The 24,069-nt window shown below is 34.7% G+C and overlaps 7 protein-coding genes across 8 annotated transcripts in view; 5 read left to right on the top strand and 2 right to left on the bottom strand.

Annotated features, from left to right (window-relative positions):
* The window catches only part of LOC108975018 (putative cyclin-dependent serine/threonine-protein kinase DDB_G0272797/DDB_G0274007), a 42,374-nt gene that overhangs the window by 16,227 nt on the left and 2,078 nt on the right, over positions 1-24,069 (bottom strand). The gene's annotated exons all lie outside the window — the stretch shown is intronic.
* On the top strand, positions 11,825-14,398 carry LOC108975019 (farnesol dehydrogenase). The gene is made up of 6 exons (XM_018943231.1): positions 11,825-12,108; positions 12,247-12,412; positions 12,467-12,593; positions 13,670-13,805; positions 13,983-14,117; positions 14,196-14,398. The coding sequence occupies exons 1-6, from the start codon at positions 11,968-11,970 to the stop codon at positions 14,238-14,240; spliced, it is 750 nt and encodes a 249-aa protein (XP_018798776.1). The 5' UTR covers positions 11,825-11,967; the 3' UTR covers positions 14,241-14,398.
* On the top strand, positions 15,390-18,543 carry LOC108975020 (GTP-binding protein SAR1). 2 transcript variants are annotated; one of them, XM_018943232.1, is made up of 6 exons: positions 15,390-15,563; positions 16,182-16,250; positions 16,590-16,709; positions 16,771-16,836; positions 17,671-17,906; positions 17,981-18,543. In XM_018943232.1, exons 2-6 carry the CDS (start codon positions 16,208-16,210, stop codon positions 18,095-18,097), a joined length of 582 nt encoding a protein of 193 aa, XP_018798777.1. In that variant the 5' UTR covers positions 15,390-15,563; positions 16,182-16,207; the 3' UTR covers positions 18,098-18,543. The 2 variants fall into 2 exon arrangements, with proteins under 2 accessions (XP_018798777.1, XP_018798778.1); XM_018943233.1 differs by lacking the exon at positions 15,390-15,563 and adding an exon at positions 16,036-16,054.
* Positions 18,814-20,616, bottom strand: LOC108975016 (bifunctional arginine demethylase and lysyl-hydroxylase PSR). Its single transcript, XM_018943226.1, has one exon. It carries the CDS (start codon positions 20,456-20,458, stop codon positions 19,253-19,255), a length of 1,206 nt encoding a protein of 401 aa, XP_018798771.1. The 5' UTR covers positions 20,459-20,616; the 3' UTR covers positions 18,814-19,252.
* LOC108975021 (biogenesis of lysosome-related organelles complex 1 subunit 5) lies at positions 21,076-21,740 on the top strand. Its single transcript, XM_018943234.1, has 3 exons — positions 21,076-21,164; positions 21,221-21,492; positions 21,561-21,740. Exons 1-3 carry the CDS (start codon positions 21,143-21,145, stop codon positions 21,729-21,731), a joined length of 465 nt encoding a protein of 154 aa, XP_018798779.1. The 5' UTR covers positions 21,076-21,142; the 3' UTR covers positions 21,732-21,740.
* On the top strand, positions 21,753-22,703 carry LOC108975017. Its single transcript, XM_018943227.1, has 2 exons — positions 21,753-22,345; positions 22,414-22,703. Exons 1-2 carry the CDS (start codon positions 21,763-21,765, stop codon positions 22,692-22,694), a joined length of 864 nt encoding a protein of 287 aa, XP_018798772.1. The 5' UTR covers positions 21,753-21,762; the 3' UTR covers positions 22,695-22,703.
* On the top strand, positions 23,186-23,678 carry LOC108975022 (ATP synthase subunit g, mitochondrial). Its single transcript, XM_018943235.1, has 2 exons — positions 23,186-23,351; positions 23,412-23,678. Exons 1-2 carry the CDS (start codon positions 23,312-23,314, stop codon positions 23,669-23,671), a joined length of 300 nt encoding a protein of 99 aa, XP_018798780.1. The 5' UTR covers positions 23,186-23,311; the 3' UTR covers positions 23,672-23,678.

Genomic DNA, 24,069 nt, shown 5'->3' with positions numbered 1-24,069 from the left:
AATGATAATACACTGGAAGAGGTATCGAAAGTGAGGCCACAGAGTCTGTGGAAATTCGCGCGAAGCATAAACATCATAAATGATGAACTCCATCTATCGCAAAGGACCAAAAAAGACTAACCTAACCTAAACTAACTATCAATACCAAAAACAATTAGACATGCGTGGTGAATTTATTGTCTTCAATTGACTCAAAACAGTTCCTCCGAAGCTTTGTTTGAGTTAACTCATAACCAGAAGTCACACGGGACCAAATCAGATGAATACGGTGGTTGCGGAACGGTATTGGTTGAAAATTTGGCGAAAAACTATCGAAGAATCAACACAGTATGCAACGCTGATTCCGGCCTCTTCTAACAAATAGCTTCGGGCAAACGACGCGCAACATTTAAATAGTATTCCTTGTTGAAAGTTTGGCCGGTCGGTAGAAACTTGGAAAGCACCATAACTCGATAATCGAAGAAAACATTTGTGACCTGCTTTAACGTGGTTTTTTCGGCTTCGGCTCAATTTTGCCACGATGTTCGGCCGATTGATTGTCTGTTTCCTGATCGCAAGCATAGATCCAAGCCTCTTCGGCAGCAATAATACGTGCCATGACATCCTGGTAGTCGGAAAGCATTGGTTTAGAAAAATTGAGTGCTTTTGAACCCAATCGTGCTTTCACTTTTCTTAGGGCCAAATGATCTTTTAAAATGCCCTGCACTGATCCTTCCGATATTCCAACGATGCCAATAAGACACCTGACTGTTAATCGTCGATTCTCAAGCACTAATTTCTTTATTTTATTGACAAGTTGATCATCAGTTGATGTTGATTTCCGCCCTGAACGTGGTTCGCCGTCAATGCGTTCTCGACTCTCTTTGAATAATTTGTACCAATCAAAAACATCTGCTCGCGGCAAACAATTATTACCGAAGTCCCTTTCGGAAATTCGGACGTTCAGAACTTCTTTTTTGAATATTTCACTCATCTTAAAATCGCCGAATGCACTTTATGTACTTCAGAAAGACAAGCGTATACTAAACACTAGTGATTATTTGGACGTGCGATTTGGCACAGATGTCACTGACAGTCATACCAACCTAGAAAAAAATATTATACTACGGATGGTTTTTCGCGTGAAATTTAAATTAAAAGTCTTAGTACTTTTTACCCACGGTGCATATATTCATATTTGTTTATTTATTTATTAGTATAATTATAAAAAAAATAGTTGAAGTTTTATTAGAAGTACGAAAAGACTTTTTCGACTACCAATATAATGTTCTAAGCGCTTACAGCTGATTTGTGTCAGACATTTCATAGTAAATTTAGCTTATTGAGCAAATGTCTGAATGCCTCTCTTCATATGCCCTAACAACGAACAGTTTTTATGGAAATATAATATTTCTCTGCTGACTTTTCGTCAGTTTTTAATTACTTTTATTTCATTTACATAACCAAAAGTTTTAGAAATAATTAGAGAAGTTAAGTAACTCATCTTCTTTGTGGAAAGTTCTCTAAGCTGCATTTTTAATTTCCTGCAATGAAAAGAAGCGACGACTTAAATAGTTGCAATTATGTTGTCAACTGTTGGCTTTTTACAGGAAACTACTTAACTACTGACCCAGTTAGCAAAGAAAGCAGGAAAAACGTAAATTGCAAGCACTTTAAAAATAAATAAGATCTAGAAACGCGCTTTAAGACCTTCGGGACTGGCAGGCGCTTTTCAAACGCCTCTGACATTCATTCAAAACACTTTATTTAACACACATTCTCTAAAATACTTACTTGTACTAGGTTTTTTTTTTATTGTTGAAACCATTGTGCAAAAGCTAAGGGAGCTTTAGTAACGGCAGCCGTCAAGCCCAAGCCCAAGCAAATGGCACGAAAAGCGCCTATCTCGGCGCAAAACAGCCGTTGACCATTTCCCAAGTCAACGGATGGCCAGCAGGATATGCGAAAACGACTTAGCGCACAGTGGGCCAAACATGTCGCTTTGTGCCGCAAGCGGCACATAAAAAATTCACGACAAATTTTGGGCAAGAATGAATGATGCTGCTTTTGCGTGCGCATCTTCACTTTGCCAGCAAACAGAAGCACTAAAGTCCACACACACACACATACACAAACTTCCACAAATACGTATGTATGTACACACGAGCAGAGTAACTGCATAGGCGAAAAAGTTAGTTAGTTGGTTGAATGGACCCAAAGTCACTTCACATTTTTAGGCTACAAAGAACGCTAAGTGGCAGTGTCGTCCGTGGTGGTGGCACGCGGCGGCAAATCAAGAGTTCACTTGTAACAATTTTGGCACATTGTAACACTGCAGCAGCAGCGGCAGCAGAGGCGGAGACGGAGGCAGGAACCCAAGCGCGCATCGCGCGAGCCTTAGTCGAGCGAATTAGTCATGCAGCAAAGTGGCGACGTTCGACTGGGCAGCGGGGCGCGTGCGGCAGTGTTGATGCATTGCAGCGAAAACTTCGTCCGAGAGTTGACATAATTTCCAAATCCTAAAGATGTAACTCACGAACGATTTAAAAAGGCAAATAAGTTATTTCCGCAGGAAAAAATTAAACTTACCAAGTACGTTAAGAAGTTTGGTGTGCTTGGGAAAATTTAGTTGCTGCACATATGTTGGTGCCACTACCGCAGCCCTACGCTTACTTACGCAATGGCAAGTGCAGCTGTCGCATAAAAGTACTGCAACACATTCAAAGGTGGCAGCGCGAGCGGAATGGAGGGCGATTTCCGCCTTTATGCTGGAATAACAAATACTTTTTACTGCGGCAGTGAAATAGTAGTTGCCGCCAACAACAGTTAGAACGGTAGCTATGTTAGCTACGCGCGGTGTTTTATGATTTAGTTTGAAAGCTTTTGAAAATTTGCGAGCAGATAAAGTGTTGAAAAGTGGGTTACTAACACTTGCATCGTTAAAGTTGCGTGCCACTTTATATATTCTACTTATTAACTGCACCGACTAAGAAGTAACTCCGGAATTCTCAACTAAAGCTGCTTTTAAATTAGATTAAAGAATATTCGAAAAAAACTGCTCACTTTGTCATATTCGAATTATTTGATATTATCGTACAAAATTTCGAGTTGCAAAAATTTTTGAGAGAAAGGTTCTGCGGAAGACGGCGATTAGAGCAGTCGATGGAACGATGAGCTGTGCGAATAATACGACGACACTGTCTTAAGTAGATCAGCGGCTCATGTTGTCCGAATGGATGAAAACCCTACAGCTCTCAGGTGATTCGACGCCCTACCCGCCGAGAGAAGCAGAGGAAGAGGAAGACTTGCACTCCGTTGGAAAGACCTGGCTATTCTTGGAATCTGCACGCGTTCCTTTATAACTCAAAGTGTGGAAAAACCAAAAGAATATTTTGAGCTTCTCAAAAAACGGAATATTACGAAAATGTTTGTTTTCTGCACTATTGATCGTTTCTTCACAAACGCCTACAGTTGTTGGCAGGAAGAGTCGTCCTCGCGTGGTTCATGCCAACTCAATCATAAGAGCGGTTATACCGATGAGACAAATGTCCAGTCTTATTCGACATCATCTTCACATCAACTGGTCATCCTCTGACAGTGAACTCAAAGCAAATTAAGATGAAAGCGGCTTCTGCAGTGGCACGCGATCAACGGTCATGAAACTATCTTTATTATTGATAAAAAGTTGTTCACTGTTGAAGAAGTTTTTGATAAGCAAAATGTCAAAATCAACTCAAGAGTTTTAAAGGCGCAAAAAATGTTATTCTAAGGGTACAACGTGGTCACCATCCACCTGCTGAAATGGTTTCGTGGAGAGTCTACTGTAAAGACATTACACATCTTCACGTCTGTGACAAAGTGGTTAAAACTAGAGCAAAAGTGTACCAACATATTTACCACGTTTTTTAAGGTAATGCAGTAAATCAATAATCTCTTAAATGGAGAAAATTGGATTGGGCAATATTTTGCTTCAGGAAACAAAATAAAAACACCCAGCAATGACTTAAAAGTGATTTTCCTGGCTCCATAACCGAAAATGCTAAGCCGTCTGGAATTCCCGATTTGCATCGATTGAACTATAGATTATAACCAGAGTTGGAGAACGTGGATTGTCGTTTTTGTAGATTTTTTTTTTTTGAATAGCGAAAAATTTGGCATTCTAAGTTAAAATATCAATTTCATCTTGCGATATAACGGACACCCTAATGCGCATTCCATACTTAAACCTTTTTGTATGACAACAAACTAAAATCGCGTAATAAATGCTGTAGTATTAAGCACTATTGCTGCTATCACACACATTTCTTTTTCTACAAAATCGCTAAAACAGCAAAAGAAAACTAAACCGGAATACAGCGGAGTCGATAATGAAATGAGAACGCAAATACACGAACAAAAACTTCGCTACTCATACCATATTTTAATGCTTGTCTTTTTGAGAACATAATATTAATAATAAAAGAAAATATGCTATTTATATGCACTCATATAAAAAAAATAACTGAAAGCAATGCATAATTTGACGAGAGCAATTTTGCGCTTATTATGAGTATTCAGACCAGACTCGTTGATGTAGTCATTTATTGTACGATAAATCACTCGTTAAATCGCTCAATAATTACAATTGATTTAAAAGAGTAAAGACAGTAGCAGTTTATTTTTTTTTTTTTACGAAATGAATAAGTACTTTATTCTATAACTATAATTCTCGTCGACTCTCAGAAACTATACTCTAAACGCAAAATATTTAATTATTCATCAATATTTATTTTGACGCATTCAAAGTAATCCCTACCAGATGTAATACACTCATGCCAAAAATTTCGAAAACTCAGCGATTTCGAAAATTAGCAGTTGATTAGGAGAAAACCAGACGCATACACCGTGATATGAATATTTCGTCAAATTTCTTCTTTTTTTTTGTTAAAGTTCTTGAAGGTTGAAATTTAGAGAAAGATAAAATTTTTTACTCAAAGACTACTACAGATAAATCGATGAAATTTTATGAAGTCAAAGAAAAATGGTCGAGCTATATTATAAATATTTTTATACTCTCGCAACAAAGTTGCTAAAGAGAGTATTATGATTTTGTTCACATAACGGTTGTTTGTAAGTCCTAAAACTAAAAGAGTCAGATATAGGGTTATATATAGCAAAGTGATCGGGGTGACGAGTACAGTTGAAATCCGGATGTCTGTCTGTCCGTCCGTCCGTCCATGCAAGCTGTAACTTGAGTAAGAATTGAGATATCATGATGAAACTTGGTACACGTATTTCTTGGCTTCATAAGAAGGTTAAGTTCGAAGATGGGCAAAACGGGCCACTGCCACGCCCACAAAATGGCGAAAACCGAAAACCTATAAAGTGTCATAACTGAGCCACAAATAAAGATATTAAAGTGAAATTTGGCACAAAGGATCGCATTAGGGAGTGGCATATTTGGACGTAATTTTTTTGGAAAAGTGGGCGTGGCCCCGCCCCCTACTAAGTTTTTTGTACATATCTCGGAAACTACTACAGCTATGTAAACCAAACTCTATATAGTCGTTTCCTTTAGGCATTTCCATATACAGTTCAAAAACGGAAGAAATCGGAGAATAACCACGCCCACCTCCCATACAAAGGTTATGTTGAAAATCACTAAAAGTGCGTTAACGTACTAACAAAAAACGTCAGAAACACTAAATTTTACGGAAGAAATGGCAGAAGGAAGCTGCATCCAGGTTTTTCTTTAAATTGAAAATGGGCGTGGCGTCGCCCACTTATGGACCAAAAACCATATCTCAGGAAGTACTCGACCGATTTCAATGAAATTCAGTACATAATATTTTCTTAACACCCTGATGACACGTACGAAATATGGGTTGAATCGGTTCACAACATGCCTTCTGCCAATATAACGCTATTTTGAATTCCATCTGATGCCTTCTCTGTATAATATATCCATTAGGAACCAATGATGATAGCGGAATAAAACTTTACACAAACACGATATTTGATGCGAGAGTATAAAATGTTCGGTGACACCCGAACTTAGCCCTTCCTTACTTGTTTCACTATCCATTTGTTTAAATAATGATATTTTACATAATTTTTTGTTAAACAGTTGAAATTTTTAAAGTGTTCTTCACGCTAAAAAAAATTTAAAAGTATATTAATAATCTGCAAAAAAATTACTGTCAATGCCCTCGTGGGTAATTGAGCTTGGGAAGGTCATTAACCACAAACTAAGGTTCAAGCGAGGTCAATATGAGGGCTATTCCGGTAATGTGTCCTTAGCTTCAATATACACGTGGAACACTAAATACACCGAGAAGGAAACATCGAAACCCCTATAAACTAATTAGCATGATAAGCTGAGTCGATTTAGATATGTTCGTCTGACCCTCTATACGAATGACTGTCCATATATGTATATACGAGCTAACCTCTAATTTTTTAAGAGATCGATAACCTGATGCCGTTCATTTATCGGAACAGTTGATATCGGACCACTATATAACGCAATCCCCAAAGAAATTGTTCAGATCGCATCGTTATAGCGCATAGCAGACGTATGTAACGAACGATCGGAATCAAGCTCTTCAAAGGAATATTTATTATTTTTTAAGGATATTATAGCTTCGATACAACTGAAGTTAACGTTTTTCTTTTTTTCTTAAGTTTGTGGCAAAACTTTTCCATTTTCGAGCAACATTAGTAACACAGTTACCGATGATGATGGCAATTTAATAAGCAAAATGCTTACATATTTTTTTTCTCTTATATTTCCGAATGTTTTTTCACTTAAGACAAATATGTATAAAATTACCCCCTTAATATTACAAAACTTAAGAACACGCACCATGCGACTCAAATAGAAATGAAATGCAAAACGTCTCTTTGTCAAAACCACAACTCGCACTTCAAAATAAATCCTGTTTAGCGGATAGAATTTCTTCTTTTCTGAGCGCCAACTGTGAGCATCTCTGCACAATGAGCTGTTCGAAGGCATGTTGCATGTTGCTGACATTCGTTCTGTTGGGTCACTGATGTTATTGTGAGATTAGTTTTACACGTTTTGAAAGCAAATTTATTGGCATTAGTGTTGTTGATGCTGCACGACATCGTCAATCGCTTTGACTTTTCTGCCGAGACATTTTCAGCTCTATACTTTCTCACTTTCAATCACAACAGAAATATTACAAAAGGAAAATGCCGCTAGATACACAAGCCAACTGTGGAAGACAAGTGTCAGACAACAAAACGTTTACAGACGTCGACCCGTAACCAAAATGCTTCTACAGGAGCAATTTATTCCTTTGTTGCTGTCGCTGTATTACAGCATTGTATGGTTTATTTATAATATTATATTAACGTATACATATGTACAATACATATAATCCTCTGAGCATTGCAATGTATTTATTATTTAATTCTTTGTATTTATTGTAAATACGACAACGAATAAGAGGCGATGTGAATAAATTATCGGTATTTGTGCGATTTCAGTATCGAACATTAGGCAATGAAGTAATACGAGAGATTGGAACAGTTCTATAAAACCTGAAAAGTACAAGTACTATATATTTCACGTACTGTTATCTTATCTCTACACTATCGTTTAATGGATACAAATTATTACCATTGTAAAATTTTCGATAAATATCGACCATATCTACGCAAAAACTTATGAATGTCAGTTGAGTGGTTTTGTTAGCATTTGTGGTATTTTGTTCAGCTTTTCACCTTTCCCCTGCCACACATATACTATTATATATTGTATATGTCTACTTATACCACTTGTCCTTTGAGCAAATGTATTTCGACTGTTGGGTAGCAAATTCCATTTCCCTGTGTTATTCTTCATTTCTGTGTTAAACAAGCATTTTCAGATTTATACATGAAAATCCATTGTTGGCGTTGTAATACGACAAGATGCTGGTAATTGTTGGTGTTGTCCTGTATTAGCAGCCACAATACTGACACTTATCCAAAGCCCAGCAACAATATGAACGGATACAACGACTGCGACACACCTCAATTTAATCACACAAGTCAGCAATAAACCAAATCAATGTGAAATCAATGCCTGATCGACCTTGACTTTAAAGGCAGAAGTTGAAAATGAAAAAAAAAAAGAAAATCTTAAACTCGACCACACCAAAACATGGCAGAAAAGGGAATACATTTTTGTATGTATATTACTATATATTATTTCATATATGTACGTATTATTTCAAAGAACAGAATGATCTTACAATGAAGGGTGTCATCAGAGCCATCCATGTCGGAACATAGAATCATAAGGTTCGCGCAAGAAGTAGAGACGAAGCAACTCCTGAAAGGGATTGCCCGAAACACGAACAGGGATACCTTCCGGGATACGCTAGAAACAAAGGTATGCGCTGAACCAGTCCATCATAGACGAGTACCACTGCAGCTTACCGCTAAGGACGATCACCAACAAGCGCAAGCGCAAAAGGTACGTAGGCACATCAATAAGGCGAAGCGAACTGGGATCTGGGAGGAATATTAATGCAACCTAACCTCCTATAATAAAGAGATTATGTCTACAGGAAAGCTGCACCACTAAAAATTAGTCTGCTTAAAGAACTGTTAAAAGATGTATTAATATATATATATATATATATATATAATAATAAAATAAATCAAATTGAGTTCTCCTCGCCTCTTTTATATAGCTATGTATTTTCGTACTTTCGAATTTTCTCGCAGTAATTCTATGAAATTTAATGCAAGTGTTTTGGCACCGAATATGTTATTTTCGACTTTGCAATTCTTTATGTTTTCTGAAGCAAAACTTCGTACTCCACTCTCATTGTTCTTCTGTATTTGTCAGTGGCATTCAACTTGGAAAGAGTCACCAAATAGTATCACTTTGCATTGCATTTATACCGAAAACTTTAAATGGTTTTTAGTCGGTCGACCGTGACGTCAATTTCGTGTGCAAGTCGCGTGCCGCGTCCTTTGAAATACAAATTAACGAAATGCAAACGTGCTGTGTGTAACATCGAATGTACTCGTGGATTGAAACTGCATTTGCTTTGCGAAAGAAGTTCTTATCATCTTCGCTCACCAATTCTTTCGCAGTTAAAAACTTTGTTGAAAGCAAATTATAGATGTTACTTGCCTTTCCTTTATATTATGTATGTGAGATGGTTAGGATAAATGCATATTCTACAAGTAAGCCACTAAAATTAGAAATACCGTAAATGCACTTTTCGAAGGCAACAGCCTGCAGTTAAAGCTATAATAAAAAGGGAATGAAGCGTGTACTTTGTTACTCGCCTCCTTCCGAAAATACATTACTATATGATGTTCTGCCATCCTGACCTGAGCGTTTAAGTACAGGCGTTCTGAAAGTCTTACTTTCATAATTTAATACTTTGGAAATAAGCTGGATTAACGCCTCTAAGTAAGTATTTTAATGAGGAAAATATGAGTAGAAAATATGTTTATAACTACTTATGTACCATTTCGCCCACAAATTCATGTTATAGTAAGAAGCCATACAACTAAAAATAACCGCAAAGGCAACGCGATATACTATTTATTTAAATGCTGTAATTGAAGTTTATGTAATTTATATTTGCATATACAAAAATCAACTTACTTAAAGCGAAGAACTCAATATGTGAGAAGTTTGAACGATTTGTACACACAACAGTGATACCATATGTAACAGCGGTGTGTAGAGTGTAGTGGAGAAGAACTTAGATTACACTGTGAATTCGGTTCTACAGTATGAGCTGCTATAAATCCGGCAGAACAAATCTCATTGTCCACCGCAATATATTCTGTTATAGGAATATTTGAGGAGATAAATATGTATGGTGACTTCAACGCAGTTTACATAGTTAGATTTGTGGAAGGCGAGTTTCAGGAGTTCAAGTTAAGGAAGTTTAGTTGAAGTTTAAGTTTCCAAGTTCGAATTATGGTATAGTCAACAGTATTGCGTGTAGAGCACAGATCGGAATGCTGAGTTGGAATAATTTGCCTATATTATCTCTCAAGACCGCCTGAACAGATGCTACTTTTGTCTACTCCTCCAACGTGTTTCACAAACACTTTCAATACATAGTTAAGGGGTTATTATTATGCTTCACAAATTTCATTGGTGGCTTGCGTGGCATTCTTCCCCTTTTTATACAAAAATTTCAAAATATGGTATAGTGAATTTCTTCAACTTTTTTTAATTAAATGAAGCTTAAAATCTTACCTTTTCAACAAATTATGGGATGACACAATATGCTTGATAGCACTGGAGATATACGACTGCATCGATATATATTTTCTGTGAAATTTACTTGCAATACTAGTACATATTTTGATCTAGTGATATTTCTCTTGCCTGTGTAGTATACTATAGTGTATTTAAGAATACCATTTTTAAGCGTTTCTCAGTGATTCTTCTCGAGTTTAATTTTGTTTCTCTATCTAGAAAAATGTGCTTTAGTAGACAAGAGAAGAAGAAGCGTGGTATGCCTCTGAAGCACAGTATTTGATCTCTAATACTTTTGCTATGTTGGTTAGCAGTATTCGTTGGGTATTACTATTTTTGCATGAAATATGAGCAACAATACAACAATAACACAAAATGCGGTCAGTGATGCAAATGATTTCTCTTCCCCCAAGAGTGCGTTAGAGTTCAGAAATAGCTACAACAACTAAAATAATGTTGTCTATGTCCAATAAAATGGTTACAAATGTGTGGCATCCAAAGTGACGCAATAAAATTGCATGCCGAAAGAAGGGTTGGAGCCATTGGGACAATGAACGCGCCGCCGACGAACGAAAATAATAGAGAGCTGACAAAGAGGAAATTCACATGCATGCACTAGCGCCTATGGCACAGATTGACTTGCATATTAATTGAAACATATGTACATATAGCGGTGCATCAATTGACACAGATAGATATTGACAAAGGGCATGAACCAAGATGTTTAGTCAATTAAAAGTGATTAGTGTGAATTATATCAGAACAAGAAGATTATATAAAAAGGAAGAGGGAAGAGTGCGAAAACGCGAACCGTAACTTGTTGGATGCACTTTTAATTAGGGCTTTAAGTTTATTTAAAAATTAACATATCTACAAATATACTTTTACTGTTATGGAATTTAAGCAAGCGTAGCAACCAACACATTCTCTTCGATTTTTGTTATATTCATCACATCAATCCCATCAGATAAATATAGTAACTGTTTGCAAAATACAGCACGACTACTCTGAATCGGAAGCTTTACTAGTTAGCCCGCTATATTTTCTGACTATACAAAAAAAAGGTATTTTTTTAGAAGAAGCATACATCAGATTCTTTGTAAAATATGGTCTTTCGAAAGCATATCCGACGATTGCAATTTAAGTTTGCTTTGCCCAATCCACAAAAGTGAGACCCCACAAACTGCGCCAACTACCGTGGAATAAGCCGTATTATGTGAATGATTAGCGCTCACAGTCAACAAACTGATTGAACCTTATCAGTGAGGCTTTAGACTTAGAAAATCAGCAACTGACCATATATTCACCATGCACCAAATCTTGGAAAATTGAGACTAGTTTTTTCAGAACTAGTTCAGTTCCGTTAGAACTCTTATCTGAGCATTGTGAAGCCCCAATACTTGTCCATATGTATATCAACTATATATTTATAGTATAATTACGAAAGTAACATAGAAATCAATTTATACTTCTACTTTATACTGTATTGAATATCGAGATCATTGGATTGATTCTACACCGCACTTCTGTCACAATGAGATCATTTGTCACTGTACACCACTTGTGGGTTATGATTTTCATATGTATAAATCCATTGCTAAGCCGGCTACTTAGGCTGCAACTTAAATTAGTACGTCAAAGCAATCAGTCGATGTACGAGGTTGAAAGCGAACGACGGCGTGACTTGTCTATTGACAGTTGAAGAAAAGCCGAAGCTAAGGAACAACGTAAAAACCTTCCTTGTTAATTTTGCTCAACTAAAAATGTCTGCTGCAGCTGAGAGTGTGAAGCAAGTAGCCGTTGTGACAGGCGCTTCTGCTGGTATTGGCGCTCAAATTGCTGTCCTTTTGGCGAACAAAGGCATAACCGTTGTGGGATTGGCACGACGATCCGAATTGATCGAGGTACACATATGTAGTAGGACGTGAGATAATGCATTTATAAGTAAAACTAAATAAAATCAAAACGGGAGAATCCAACAATTTTCCCATTGACGACTAGAACGTAGTTCCACAGAATAACAAGTGTTTCCTCTATTCAAGGATTTGAATAAACAAGTGACAGGCGACGGAAAAATTCATGGTCACCACTGTGATCTGAGCCAAGAGGAATGCATTGCAGCCGCTTTCAAATATATACGTGAGAATTTTCCACCAATTACAATACTCGTATGCAATGCAGGCATGTTGAAGGCGAATTTTATATCAGGTACGAAGTAGTGGAGAGACGCAACGCAAACTTTTAATTATGATTTCCTAAAAGAATCCACTGGTAAGGATATCAAGGCTTTATTCGATCTTAATGTTGTGGCCACATCCATTTGCCTACGAGAAGGAGTGAAGCTAATGAATGCAAGTAAAGTGAAGGGACACATTATTATAATGAACAGGTAATATTTTTATGAACTAATAGTAATTTTATCGTACATTTTATTACGTTTTCGACAATATCGGAAGAATCTTTAGGTTTTGACTGCAATCTGTATCATTTGCATAACCGAAGCTTAAATAGACGTTTTTTGCTTGCTAAAATTTGTTTGTGAAAGGACAAAGCTTATAATATGTAGATATTTTTTGCGCCTTTTCGATCCGTTTAAGAACGAAAAACTCAAAGAATGCATTATCCTTTCACAAAAAAATGTTGTAGAGCACATATGAGTTATACATTTGCATTTAAGGGATTATATACAGTTAGTAGGCCGAAAAAAGCAAATTTTCCAGATTTTTTTTTGGAAAATTTTTAAATATTTGGTACAAAAATTGTGTGGTATCTTTTAGCTCTCTTTTGAGACTTAGTATTATGTAGTAAAAATATTTATTTGCAAAGGAAGTACAGCTGATCTCCGAGAACTCCTCTCAAAAACGACGTTTTGTGGAAACGCAATTAAAAAACCAATCACAGTTCGTTAAAGTAATGATAAATCTAGTAATTAATCGAAAGAATAAGCAAAAAAAATTTTTTGACAAAATTGCGGTTTCTCAAAAACACAAAGTAAATTTGTGACCAAAATTTCGACCTTAAATTATTTTTAGTAAAAAATGTTTATCAATGAGAAACAATCTTCGTTCAATTACTAAAAATTTATGTAAGAAGCTCGTGTTAAAATTTGAGAACACTATTTTGAGAAAAACACATTTAAAGTTTGGTCTTGTACTTCCAAGCACTCTGAAACGCCTTTTCAAATTTCAAACTTCGAAAATATTCATCGGAACGATATGAAGTTGTCTGTGTATACTCTTGAATATATGTGCATGTACAAAATATTTAAAAAATCGATTTCTTGAAAATTCTAACTGTATATAACGCCATAAGGTACAGCAAATAATATTTGAGCTTTGTCATCGATAAGCCAGCCGTTTTTCCCGCATAATTCAAATAGTTCCCAAAGGCAGAATTTAAAGTATTGCCACAGAATTACAATTAAACTGTTTTTTATTGTTTTTTTTTTCATACGCTTTGACACAGCATTCTCGGCCATCGCATACCGGAAGTGCCGGTGCCGTTATTTAGTGTCTACCCTGCGACGAAACATGCTCTAACGGCACTATGCCAAACCGTTCGACAAGAGATTAATTTTCTCAAATTAAATGTTAAATTAACGGTAAGTAAATCGCATGTGAAAAAGTAAATTGTGATACATATTGCGATATATAAAAACAGGTTTAATAATCAATTGAAAATTATATAATTTTTTTTATTATATTATTTAGCTACATAAAATTAATTCATATTATACATGTTATATACATTAATTATATATATTTTTAATTATATACAGAGCATTAGTCCAGGTATGGTAGATACGGATTTGTTGAACGTTTATTCTAAAGCTGTTGCCGAGTTGCCAAAACTGCAGGCCAAAGATGTAGCCCAAGCGGTTATGTATGCATTAGAAACGCCCGATTATGTGCAGGTAAAACATTATAAAATCCTATACAAATTACTAATATTCATAAATAAAATTTTCTTCATTCCCTCTTTAAAATTCCAGGTTGAAGAAATCGTTCTGCAGGCTATGGCCCGTTTTAATGCTTAATGAATGCTTGTACGTTATATATTGAGCGATATTTGTAGGCGTGACATCTCGAAATATCTTTCTACTTCAAACTATTATCTTTAATTATAGAATGCGAATGCATACTAATGTATTTTTTTAGTTCATTAAATAAAAACCGAAACCCTACTCTATTTAAATTATTATTTATTTTTGATCAAATAGAGTACAGTGGTTACGAAGGTATTTTTGCATCTAGTAATCTGATGTGTAATATTACACGAGGTTTCGAATCTTAGGTTGGGGGGTATTTTGAAACTGCCTTTTTTCAACAATTTTTTCTCATATAAAAAATTAAATATTTTTTATTGCCACAAACATACACTATGAACAAAGAAATTCTGAAATTTTCGGAAAAAAATATTTTCAACTCGGTCATTACGACCCCGGTGACCCCTCGGAAAAAAGGTGCGCCCGCTTTGGAATGATAACTTTTTACAGGATCATCCAAAATTAAATAAATACGTGGTTTACTTATAACCTAGACCCAGACCTGTTTCTCCGAAACTATTACTTAGATCAACTTAAAAATATAAAACAATATACTAGAGAGAGAATTTAATAAGACAATAAAAAAAGGCATAACACAAAAAATATCGGGTTTTCCACAATTTAAATTGATATGCCTTTGCTATAAAACACCTTGAAACTTCAAAAACACTTTGCCATAGCGGTTAAATAACATGAAATAAGAATTGTTTTGGCTATTATACAATAGGTGGCGCTTTGATTAATGCTTTCATATCGATAATATTTTAAACACAAATTAGAAAGTTTTCGTGGTGCTGATTGTTTTTAATTCAACTTGACATGATTTGATGAAATATCGTATCTGTATTAGATAATTATCAAGTTTTTATGCAATAAACGGATATTTTGATACGAAACTTCATGAACACCGCAATTATCATACACTTTCATGTTAGAAGAAGTACAAACGATAAACTAACTTAAAAAAACCATAATGACATTTTTGTTTTCGTTAGAGCTGCAAAGGAAAAACAGGGACAACACTATAGTTAGCATAACAGTGAAAGAACGAAGAAAAGAAAATTTCAACAATTTGATTTGACATTCTCTGAATTTCGGAAGCAGGTTCAAAACGCACACGAGGAAAAGAGTTTTGAATTGGATTTTCCTTTGCTGTCGTGTCGTTGTCGCTATTCTTTTGTCCACTTGCCGTTGTCATCGCCTTCGTCTTTCTTTTTTAGTGTAAAAGAAATCGCTGAAACACGGGAAAAGGCGAGAATAAATTAAAAGTTTCAATATTTCCTTGAAATTTTTTAATTGTAAATTATTTATAAGGTAAATATTCGTAATAATAGGAACACTATTAGGTGTGGTGTGTAAAGCAAAAGTGAAGTGTAATTATTAGCACGAGTCATCTTATTAGAGTTTGGGTGATATGATTTGTATCTCAATCATTGGTCGCACCTACTTAAACTACTTCCATTGTGATGCGTATAAAAAGAACAACTTGCTAAAATGTATTTTCAGCAATACGTATTTTTCATGCAGATTCACTTGGTCAAGGCATGGGGACAAGGGTTATTATTATAACTTCCTGGGTGAAATGCTAACGATCAAAAGTCATTGTTAATGTAAGGAAAGTTCTACATACACAGAAATCTGAAATCGGTGCTATGTATGCGACCTTGTCCTATTGTTTGAAAGTTGCTCCTATACCATTTATTTTTACTCTTTACTAGCACAATTAGAGATTTTTCTGGACTCAAATTGTCGAAAAAATTGTTTCATGTCAAGGCATATCGTGCTAAATAAGGCGTAATGAATCCGTATGTATTTTTTTTTTTAATATTTTGCAAGGGTTCAAAATAATGTTCATGTTTTATATTTGCATTATATCTTTATATTTGCATTGTAGCTTTTGAAATATTATTACATGATTTTTTCTATTTACAGATAACTACACACCAATAAATAGCAAAATGTTCATTTGGGATTGGTTCACTGGTGTTTTAGGATACTTGGGTAAATATTTAACATTAAAAATATGTAGAAGACCTCATAAGTAAACCGATTTTGTGATATCTGCCTGCGTATTTATATAATACATAAATTAAAAAATAAGTGAGTTATTTTAAATTGACATTCACGAATGTACTTTATGATCTGCATTCAGATTATACAGCAAATATGCAAGACAATCGAATTAATAAAACATTAAAGAACTTTTTTCGTATATAATCATATATCACTTAACAAAAATTTGGATTTGAATGGAACTGCCAAGATATTATATTTAAAGTTTTGTGCTTTGTTTGTTGTTGATATTGTGTCAAAAACTGAATGTTTTGTTATTATCACCAGGTCTGTGGAAGAAATCCGGCAAGCTATTATTCCTTGGCCTGGATAATGCCGGCAAAACAACATTGTTGCATATGCTCAAAGACGATAAACTGGCACAGCATGTACCAACACTTCATCCTAGTAAGTCAATATTATGTAATATGGACAAAAACGGAATTTCAATTCCTTTTTAATTATTTAGCGTCAGAAGAACTGTCAATTGGCAATATGCGCTTTACCACATTCGATTTGGGCGGCCACACGCAAGGTAAGAATATTCAAATGTTAATTAAATATATGTTAAACTATGCCAATTTATATGAAATTAAAAAAAAAGAAATATGTTTGTAATCTATGGTCCTTCTCCAAATTTGTATATGTATATTTTGAAATGCAGACTTACGAAGCGAATCATAATATTAAATAAGCACGATATTCGATAGTTTCTTATTCAGACTAATAAACTGTAAATAGCATACAGACATTATTACGTAACATTTTTGAATTTGAAAATGAATTTTTCTGACAAAATAAAGATTGCAAATATACCATAAAAAAATGTGTATGTATGTTTATATGTATATATACGTACATAGATTTATTACAATTAGATTTAAAACGTACATACATACATATATTTTTTTCATGAATTTTCTGCACACCAGTGAACTTAGAGGCCTATATCTGTGTTGCAGTATCTAAGATAATAATAAATTTGTAAACATGCTCATATGTATCTTTACGTCAGATTGACAATGATCTTGCATTTTAGTAAGATTGCAAGCACTAAAATGATTGCTTAGTATAGAGTTAGAGGAATATACATATGTATGTAAATTGATAACAGCTTGTGAATAGTTATACCATTACTGGCAACATTAAAATTTGTGACTATATTGAACTAATAAATACACTGGTCTCTAAATATATACCAATAAATCATTTTCCAGTCCATATAAATTAAAAATTATTACCAATTATTGTCAATTGAATAAAATATTACTTCATACAAAAAATTACAATTATTGCTTCGTGTAGTAGTACAAAACAAATATACATATTTGAAAATGATGTACTTCTGTTTTTGTCTTAATTAATATAGCCCGTCGCGTTTGGAAGGACTATTTCCCAGCTGTGGATGCAATCGTCTTTTTGATAGACGCTTGGGACCGAGGTCGCTTCCAAGAGAGTAAAATTGAATTAGACTCGTTGTTAACAGATGAAGCGCTGTCAAACTGTCCCGTGTTAATTTTGGGTAACAAAATCGATAAACCAGGTGCCGCAAGCGAGGATGAACTTAGAAATGTTTTCGGTCTTTATCAATTGACAACCGGCAAGGTACCTAACCTATATATACATATAAATAACTTATTATCTTTAAATAAAATAATTCTAATCTGATATGATTTTAGGGTAAAGTGCAACGTTCGGAGCTTCCAGGACGCCCTCTGGAGTTATTCATGTCTTCTGTACTGAAGCGACAGGGTTATGGCGAAGGTTTCCGTTGGCTAGCGCAGTATATTGATTAAAAGCTGCTTTTTCATTTACAAGCTTTCTTTTTTTGGCATCTTTATACATACAAAAACGCCAAACAAGCAGGTCAAAAAAAATCGGAGAACCTTTTATGGCAGAATAACGCGAATTAGAATTGCCACAATGATACTTCAATACTTCAAATAACACAAACAAAATCAGAGTCTAAACCATATTTGGGTGCAAGATAAATGCGAAATAATGCGAAGATAACGGTAAAAGTAAAAATAAGTGCAGTCTGAATCATTAAGTAAAAGTAATGAAACACAACACAAAAAACATCCTATATGCATTGTGGGTAGTATGTATATTTTAATTTTAAAGGGTAACACAAACGGATATTCAAACATTTCAATATCATTTCCAACCTTTCGCTCTAAGTTAGCTACAATTTGTCTAATATTTGTTTAGAATTTCCAAATAAACAATTTTATAAAATGTATGTAGCTGATTCGTTATTCTTATTCGAGTGGGTGAATATTATTTAATTTTGTTGACTTCCTGGTGGCAATAACTGAGTATTGAGATTTTGTTGAGGTAATGTATACTGTAATATCAAATTTATATAATTCCCATTATCTCGGAGACTAATTAATTCCTCATTAATTAAAATTATACAATCATCACAGTTCATTTGGCTTTCGTAGCAGCAAGTGTATACCCCACAAATAATACCCAACATATATGGATACTACCGATAAATAATACATAATTATTTTTATAGTTTTGTAATTTAATTTATTTGAAGTAATATTTCAATATGATTTTAAAGTTCCAACTGAAAACGCTATATATTATACTGTTACTACTTATTGCTGCTAAACAAATTAAAATGTATACAGTTGCTTAAAATAATCCGATCCGCGTTAAATATTGGTTAGAATTCTTACATGAATACATTTAGCTAAACCGAAGTTTAGGATCGTTTGATTTAATGAATTTAATTAAGGTTGGGTATGAAGTGCCTTGTTATATAAATGTTAACTTTTGCAGTGCAGGAGCGTCTTCAAACGCATTCGGAGCATTCTTGTTAAGCTTCTATTTTCTCCTAATTTTAATTTGCTTTCTTCAGATCGGTGAACGCTATCATAAGTAGTATATTTAATTTCTGCATTTATCATTATATTTTCGTCACTACAACGCAGCCGACATCAAGAGCTGGACGCCATACCACCTCCCAACCGCCTCTTTTTCTTCTTCTTAGCGGTTAGACTTTCTTGCCCACTATCAGTATTGGAGCTGCCACTCTCGCTATCATTACCTTCGTTTTCTGATGATGATGATGAGGAACTAGATGAAGAACTTGAGTTACTAGAACTATCTGACGCAAAGCCGGTACTTTGTTCAACATTAATGCTTTCCGCAAGCTTGGCTAAATCTGGTTCCTTTTCACGTAGAACACGCAACCACTTTCGAGATAATTTTGGACGACCTCGAATACTTTTGTGCCAAACAACCGGGAAATTTGTGCGACTGCAAAAGTTCTGAGTGATGGCGACAGTTTCATCTAAATTCAACACTACATGCCACCAACCCCCTGGCACAAACACAGTTTCACCTGGTTTTTGTAATATTTCAAGGGGTCGAAAATCTGCCGGCCAGTCTGATTGTTTAGTTCGTGGGTAAATCGTGTTAAACCAGGTTATTGCTTCATCACGTTGCTTTCCTCCCACGGCACTAGGTACTTTTAAAAGGTCCTTAGGAGTTTGGGTTGGAAATAAGCACCAACGTTTATGACCTCTAAGAAGTGCGTTCCAAGCGCTTGTACCCAAAGGATCTATATGTATACCAGTACCAGAACGTTCTGGGCCCATTACAAACCAGCGGTATGGGGGACGACGTTCTTCTCCACAATGCTTGAATAAATCATCGCGGAAATACTTCGGCACTGTATAGTCATCAAGCAATTTACGACGACGATGATGTTCTCCGAAGCTACTATCAAAGATATATAAGGGACTATCATCAAGAGTAGACCGCATATATTCGACATAGTATTTCATTTTCATTTTAACACTGTAACCCTCGTTGTCTTCTCCACATTTGAATTTTTGATTTCGATACTTTTTTGCTAGACGTGATACTGTCCATTTTTCTTCTGCTTGCCATCCTTCTTGACAACCCTCTATAACAACTGGAAGGTAGGGTTTTTCATAACGTTCTATAAACTCCTCACAACTAACGTCAGACTCCTTAATGCGTTCAACATTATCCTCAAATTTTTGAAAATCTTGAAATCTCTCGTAATATCGTAAGGCAGACCATGCCTCTTTGTCCCCCAACTCCGGACGAGCCCTACGCTTTACCTCACGAAGCCGTTTTCGAGAACGTTTAGGCAGTTTGAATTCCTCATTCATTTTATTGAAGTAAAGTTTACTTTTGTTTGTATTTTTACACTAATATCTGCCGAAATATTCCAATTTTACATTTATCGAGTAGGATAATTTTGGTAATTTATTGCTTTATAACCGCTGGTTGTTAATGCCAGAGAAAAATTGACATCTGTTGGTTAATATTCGAGTGAGTACGTGACTTTAAGCAGCGTTGCCATAAACTTGCAAGCAATTGAATATCAAAATTCGATACTCTAACTGCAACATATCCGGTAACACGATGTTTTCTTTGCTTATAAATAACTTAATAATATAATTATATTCTGTTCAATTTTTCTTATTTTTGCTATAATATAATATGCATATTTATGACTCGTGCAGAAAATTGTCCTATTTTCTCTTATAATGTTACAGTGACTAGGTTAAGTAAATATTGAAAACATATTTATTATATAATTAACCCTTTGAAAAGTAAACTAAACATAAATAGAAACATTTATTTCATATTTTCATATTTTATTTGTTAGTAAAAACCGAATTTGATTGCAATCATTACCTTAAGAGCAAATTATTGTACTATAATCAAATAAAGCCTTTATATAGACACATTATATATTTACAATAATTTTTGGTTTTCGTGAATACCCCGACTTGCAATACAATTACAGCACTGTCATTAAGGTTTACTAATCTCATGTGACAAAGAAAATGTTAAGCCAGTTGGGACGAGGTTGGTTAATAATATTTAATTTTTGTAATGTAATCTAGCATTGCCTTTTCATATAGATTTATCCACTGCCGAACAACGAATTTTGGATCACCGGGCGTTTGTAAATGGAGAAATAAACAATTTTCTGAATGAATTTGAGTTGAAACGCAACGAAGCAGAAGTGGAAACGCTGTTCAAAGTGACTGAAATTATAGGCGACGTCAAATACGATCTATATGAAAAGTGTATCATTCTGAGTTCATCACATTTAGGGGAACTAAACCAAGAAGTAAATAATTTGTTAGTCGGTGTCGAAGGGTTTCTCAACAAGGTGGAGCTACGGAAGCAGGTTGGAACCACATATATTCTGGCACAAATCTTCTCAAATTTATTAATTATTATTTAAAATTTTCTTAGCCTAACGAATATCTTATACAGTCTCGTAAAGATCGTGAACGTAAAAAAGCGAATTTTCTCATTGATTTGGAACATAAATACGAACGAGTCAAGAACTCATTTGAAGAAAAAGAGGAGGAAATAGATGAACTTTATTCTGATTTACAAATAAAGTTGAACATTCCTAAGTAAAGTTGTTGCGCGCATTAAAATACAGTTAGAAATGACAAAGATAAGCATTGCTGATACCCGCGTTCGGATGCGGCCAACTCTGAGATTATTGCAATTAATTGAGGAGCACAAAGACACCGTAACAGAAATCCCCGAAAATCTAGCAAAAGTTTTAAAAGCAAATGGTTTTCATATTGAAAATAGTATTGAGTTGCTTGGATCGGATTCCATAAGTAAAGAACATATTGATTTAAAACTGCTCCGACGCGTCGAAGAACTTATAGACCAAGATGTACCGAAAACCAATTCCCCTAAAGCAAATCATGATTGTGAAGAGCCCAAAGAGACTAAATTAATTGCGACAGAAAATTTCTTATACTTATCAGATCTTCGTTGGCTCAAGTTGTGGTTAACGCAGCTGCGTGAAAAGAAAGGATTAGATATTTTTTTATATGACCTAATAGACACCTGCCGCTTATATTTACCAATGAATGAAGTCATTGAAAGAAATCCAGAGCTTGAAGCTCGTTGTCAACGATTACGCGAGAAACAGCAAAATAAGGAATACTTAGACATGACCAAAAACGTAGACTCAACTTTAAAATATGTACCCGAAGACACCATAGCTTATCAAGGTATGTTGTTCTACCTCATACATTTGCATATGTTATTAACTATATACATATGTATATTTGTTTTTCAGTGAAGGCCATGAATAGCCAAATGATTGCAGTATTACAATTCATATTTTCGGTAGGGGCTGGCTTTGTATTCGGCTTTTTAGGATTGGAACTCATTTTCGGTGGCATAGAGTTTGGTCTACGTTTAGTATTAGGAATATTTTGCGCACTTGTTATTGGTGTTGCAGAAATGTATTTCCTTCTTAAAAAGCTAAATGAAGAGGAGAAGGCAATGTCCTCTTTAAAAAAATCAACCGAACCAGTAAAGAAAAGTGAAAAAATGTTGAAACCGCACAGTGAATAAAATATTTCCATGGACATTATGAAATTCAATAGAAATAAATATTGTGTATTCTTCATAGGAAATATATGTATCATATATATAAATATATATGATATCAAATTTCAAATTCTCTTCTTAAACACGAAATATAATGATTCACCGATTTTTACTACCTTTCAATTTCTTTAATGTTTGAATGTAGACGGAAATAGATCCTAGGATAACCATATAACAGATCAAACTATTAATACTTTTAACGACTTGTCAAATATACGCATAATATACTGGTCATCGGTTTGTTAAGTAGAGTTTTAAAATTATTATAAGCCAAACTAAATTATTAAGCAGATATAAAAGGGTTACACAAATACAATGTTTTGGAAATATTTGTGCTAAGGTGCTTAAGATTTCAGCCAACACTGTGAAGATACTCGGGTACCCGGTAATATGAATAAAATCCACTTTTTCGATCCACCTTCGCAGCCCAAATATATTCCACCTTGTGGCACATTTTGACGTTTAGCTGATTTTTCCACAAGACTTAAATTTTGTCTTCATCGACTACCATTATTAATTGTGAGAAACTAATTTTTCTTTATTTTCTATAACGAAAAATATCTTAGCGTTAAATTAAAATAATGGCGAGCCTTGCAACAAAAGGATCCACCTTAGTAAACAGTACGTATTCAAAAATTTAATGACAATTTCGTAATATGTATTGATTATATAACATTACAGAACTGCTGGTACAAGCAAGACCCCAACTTGAGACTTTTCTTAAGTACGCAAAAGTGGAGCTAACACCACCCACCCCAGGTGACATTCCAGCTATTCGTCAAGGAATCGGTCGTCTAATTAATGGTGCCCGTACTGGCGCATACAAAAATCTGACTGTAAAAGAGGCATGGTTGAACACTCTAGTTACCGCCGAGGTTCTTTTCTGGTTTTATATTGGTGAATGTATTGGCAAACGTCACTTGGTGGGTTATAAGGTCTAAGGACTTTGTGAGTAGTCAAATGTAAACAAAAACTAAACGAAACAAATGAAGCAAAACTGGAAAAATCCAAACAAATAAAATGAATAACATTTTTTTCGAAAACTAAATAAAAAGAATTTTATTTTAGTTTCAAGTGAACAAATATATAAACATAACCGGTGTTTTCAGATATCAGTATTATTTTATTTAAAATAAAACCGTTCAGAGAAGTGGAACGAGAAACTCGATCAAACCTCGGAATTCTTTTCAGTTATTGCGACGGTTGGGTACCTTAAACGGTACTTAATTCGGTTCTTAGGTTCGACATTTCACGAAGTACTTCATATTTTTTCGGTCACTGTATGAACCGGAATTATAGTTTGACAATATATAATTTATAATTATTAATTGATTTCTTG

Source organism: Bactrocera latifrons, unplaced genomic scaffold (genome assembly GCF_001853355.1).
Source record: "Bactrocera latifrons isolate USDA-ARS-PBARC rearing strain unplaced genomic scaffold, ASM185335v1 scaffold_60, whole genome shotgun sequence".
Lineage (NCBI taxonomy): Eukaryota > Metazoa > Arthropoda > Insecta > Diptera > Tephritidae > Bactrocera > Bactrocera latifrons.
This window is presented reverse-complemented; position numbering and strand designations above follow the sequence as displayed.

What these genes read in the sequence shown, in the direction of transcription:
- LOC108975019 (XM_018943231.1), top strand. Translation starts at nt 11,968, where the DNA reads ATGTCTGCTGCAGCTGAGAGTGTGAAGCAAGTAGCCGTTGTGACAGGC. An exon ending in GACGATCCGAATTGATCGAG is followed by an intron (nt 12,109 to 12,246) that starts GTACACATATGT and finishes CCTCTATTCAAG; the next exon opens with GATTTGAATAAACAAGTGAC. An exon ending in GAAGGCGAATTTTATATCAG is followed by an intron (nt 12,413 to 12,466) that starts GTACGAAGTAGT and finishes ATTTCCTAAAAG; the next exon opens with AATCCACTGGTAAGGATATC.
- LOC108975020 (XM_018943232.1), top strand. Translation starts at nt 16,208, where the DNA reads ATGTTCATTTGGGATTGGTTCACTGGTGTTTTAGGATACTTGG. An exon ending in TGTACCAACACTTCATCCTA is followed by an intron (nt 16,710 to 16,770) that starts GTAAGTCAATAT and finishes TTAATTATTTAG; the next exon opens with CGTCAGAAGAACTGTCAATT. An exon ending in ATCAATTGACAACCGGCAAG is followed by an intron (nt 17,907 to 17,980) that starts GTACCTAACCTA and finishes ATATGATTTTAG; the next exon opens with GGTAAAGTGCAACGTTCGGA.
- LOC108975016 (XM_018943226.1), bottom strand. Translation starts at nt 20,458, where the DNA reads ATGAATGAGGAATTCAAACTGCCTAAACGTTCTCGAAAACGGCTTCGT.
- LOC108975021 (XM_018943234.1), top strand. Translation starts at nt 21,143, where the DNA reads ATGTTAAGCCAGTTGGGACGAG. An exon ending in GTTAAGCCAGTTGGGACGAG is followed by an intron (nt 21,165 to 21,220) that starts GTTGGTTAATAA and finishes CTTTTCATATAG; the next exon opens with ATTTATCCACTGCCGAACAA. An exon ending in AGGTGGAGCTACGGAAGCAG is followed by an intron (nt 21,493 to 21,560) that starts GTTGGAACCACA and finishes AAATTTTCTTAG; the next exon opens with CCTAACGAATATCTTATACA.
- LOC108975017 (XM_018943227.1), top strand. Translation starts at nt 21,763, where the DNA reads ATGACAAAGATAAGCATTGCTGATACCCGCGTTCGGATGCGGCCAACT. An exon ending in AGACACCATAGCTTATCAAG is followed by an intron (nt 22,346 to 22,413) that starts GTATGTTGTTCT and finishes TTTGTTTTTCAG; the next exon opens with TGAAGGCCATGAATAGCCAA.
- LOC108975022 (XM_018943235.1), top strand. Translation starts at nt 23,312, where the DNA reads ATGGCGAGCCTTGCAACAAAAGGATCCACCTTAGTAAACA. An exon ending in AGGATCCACCTTAGTAAACA is followed by an intron (nt 23,352 to 23,411) that starts GTACGTATTCAA and finishes ATAACATTACAG; the next exon opens with AACTGCTGGTACAAGCAAGA.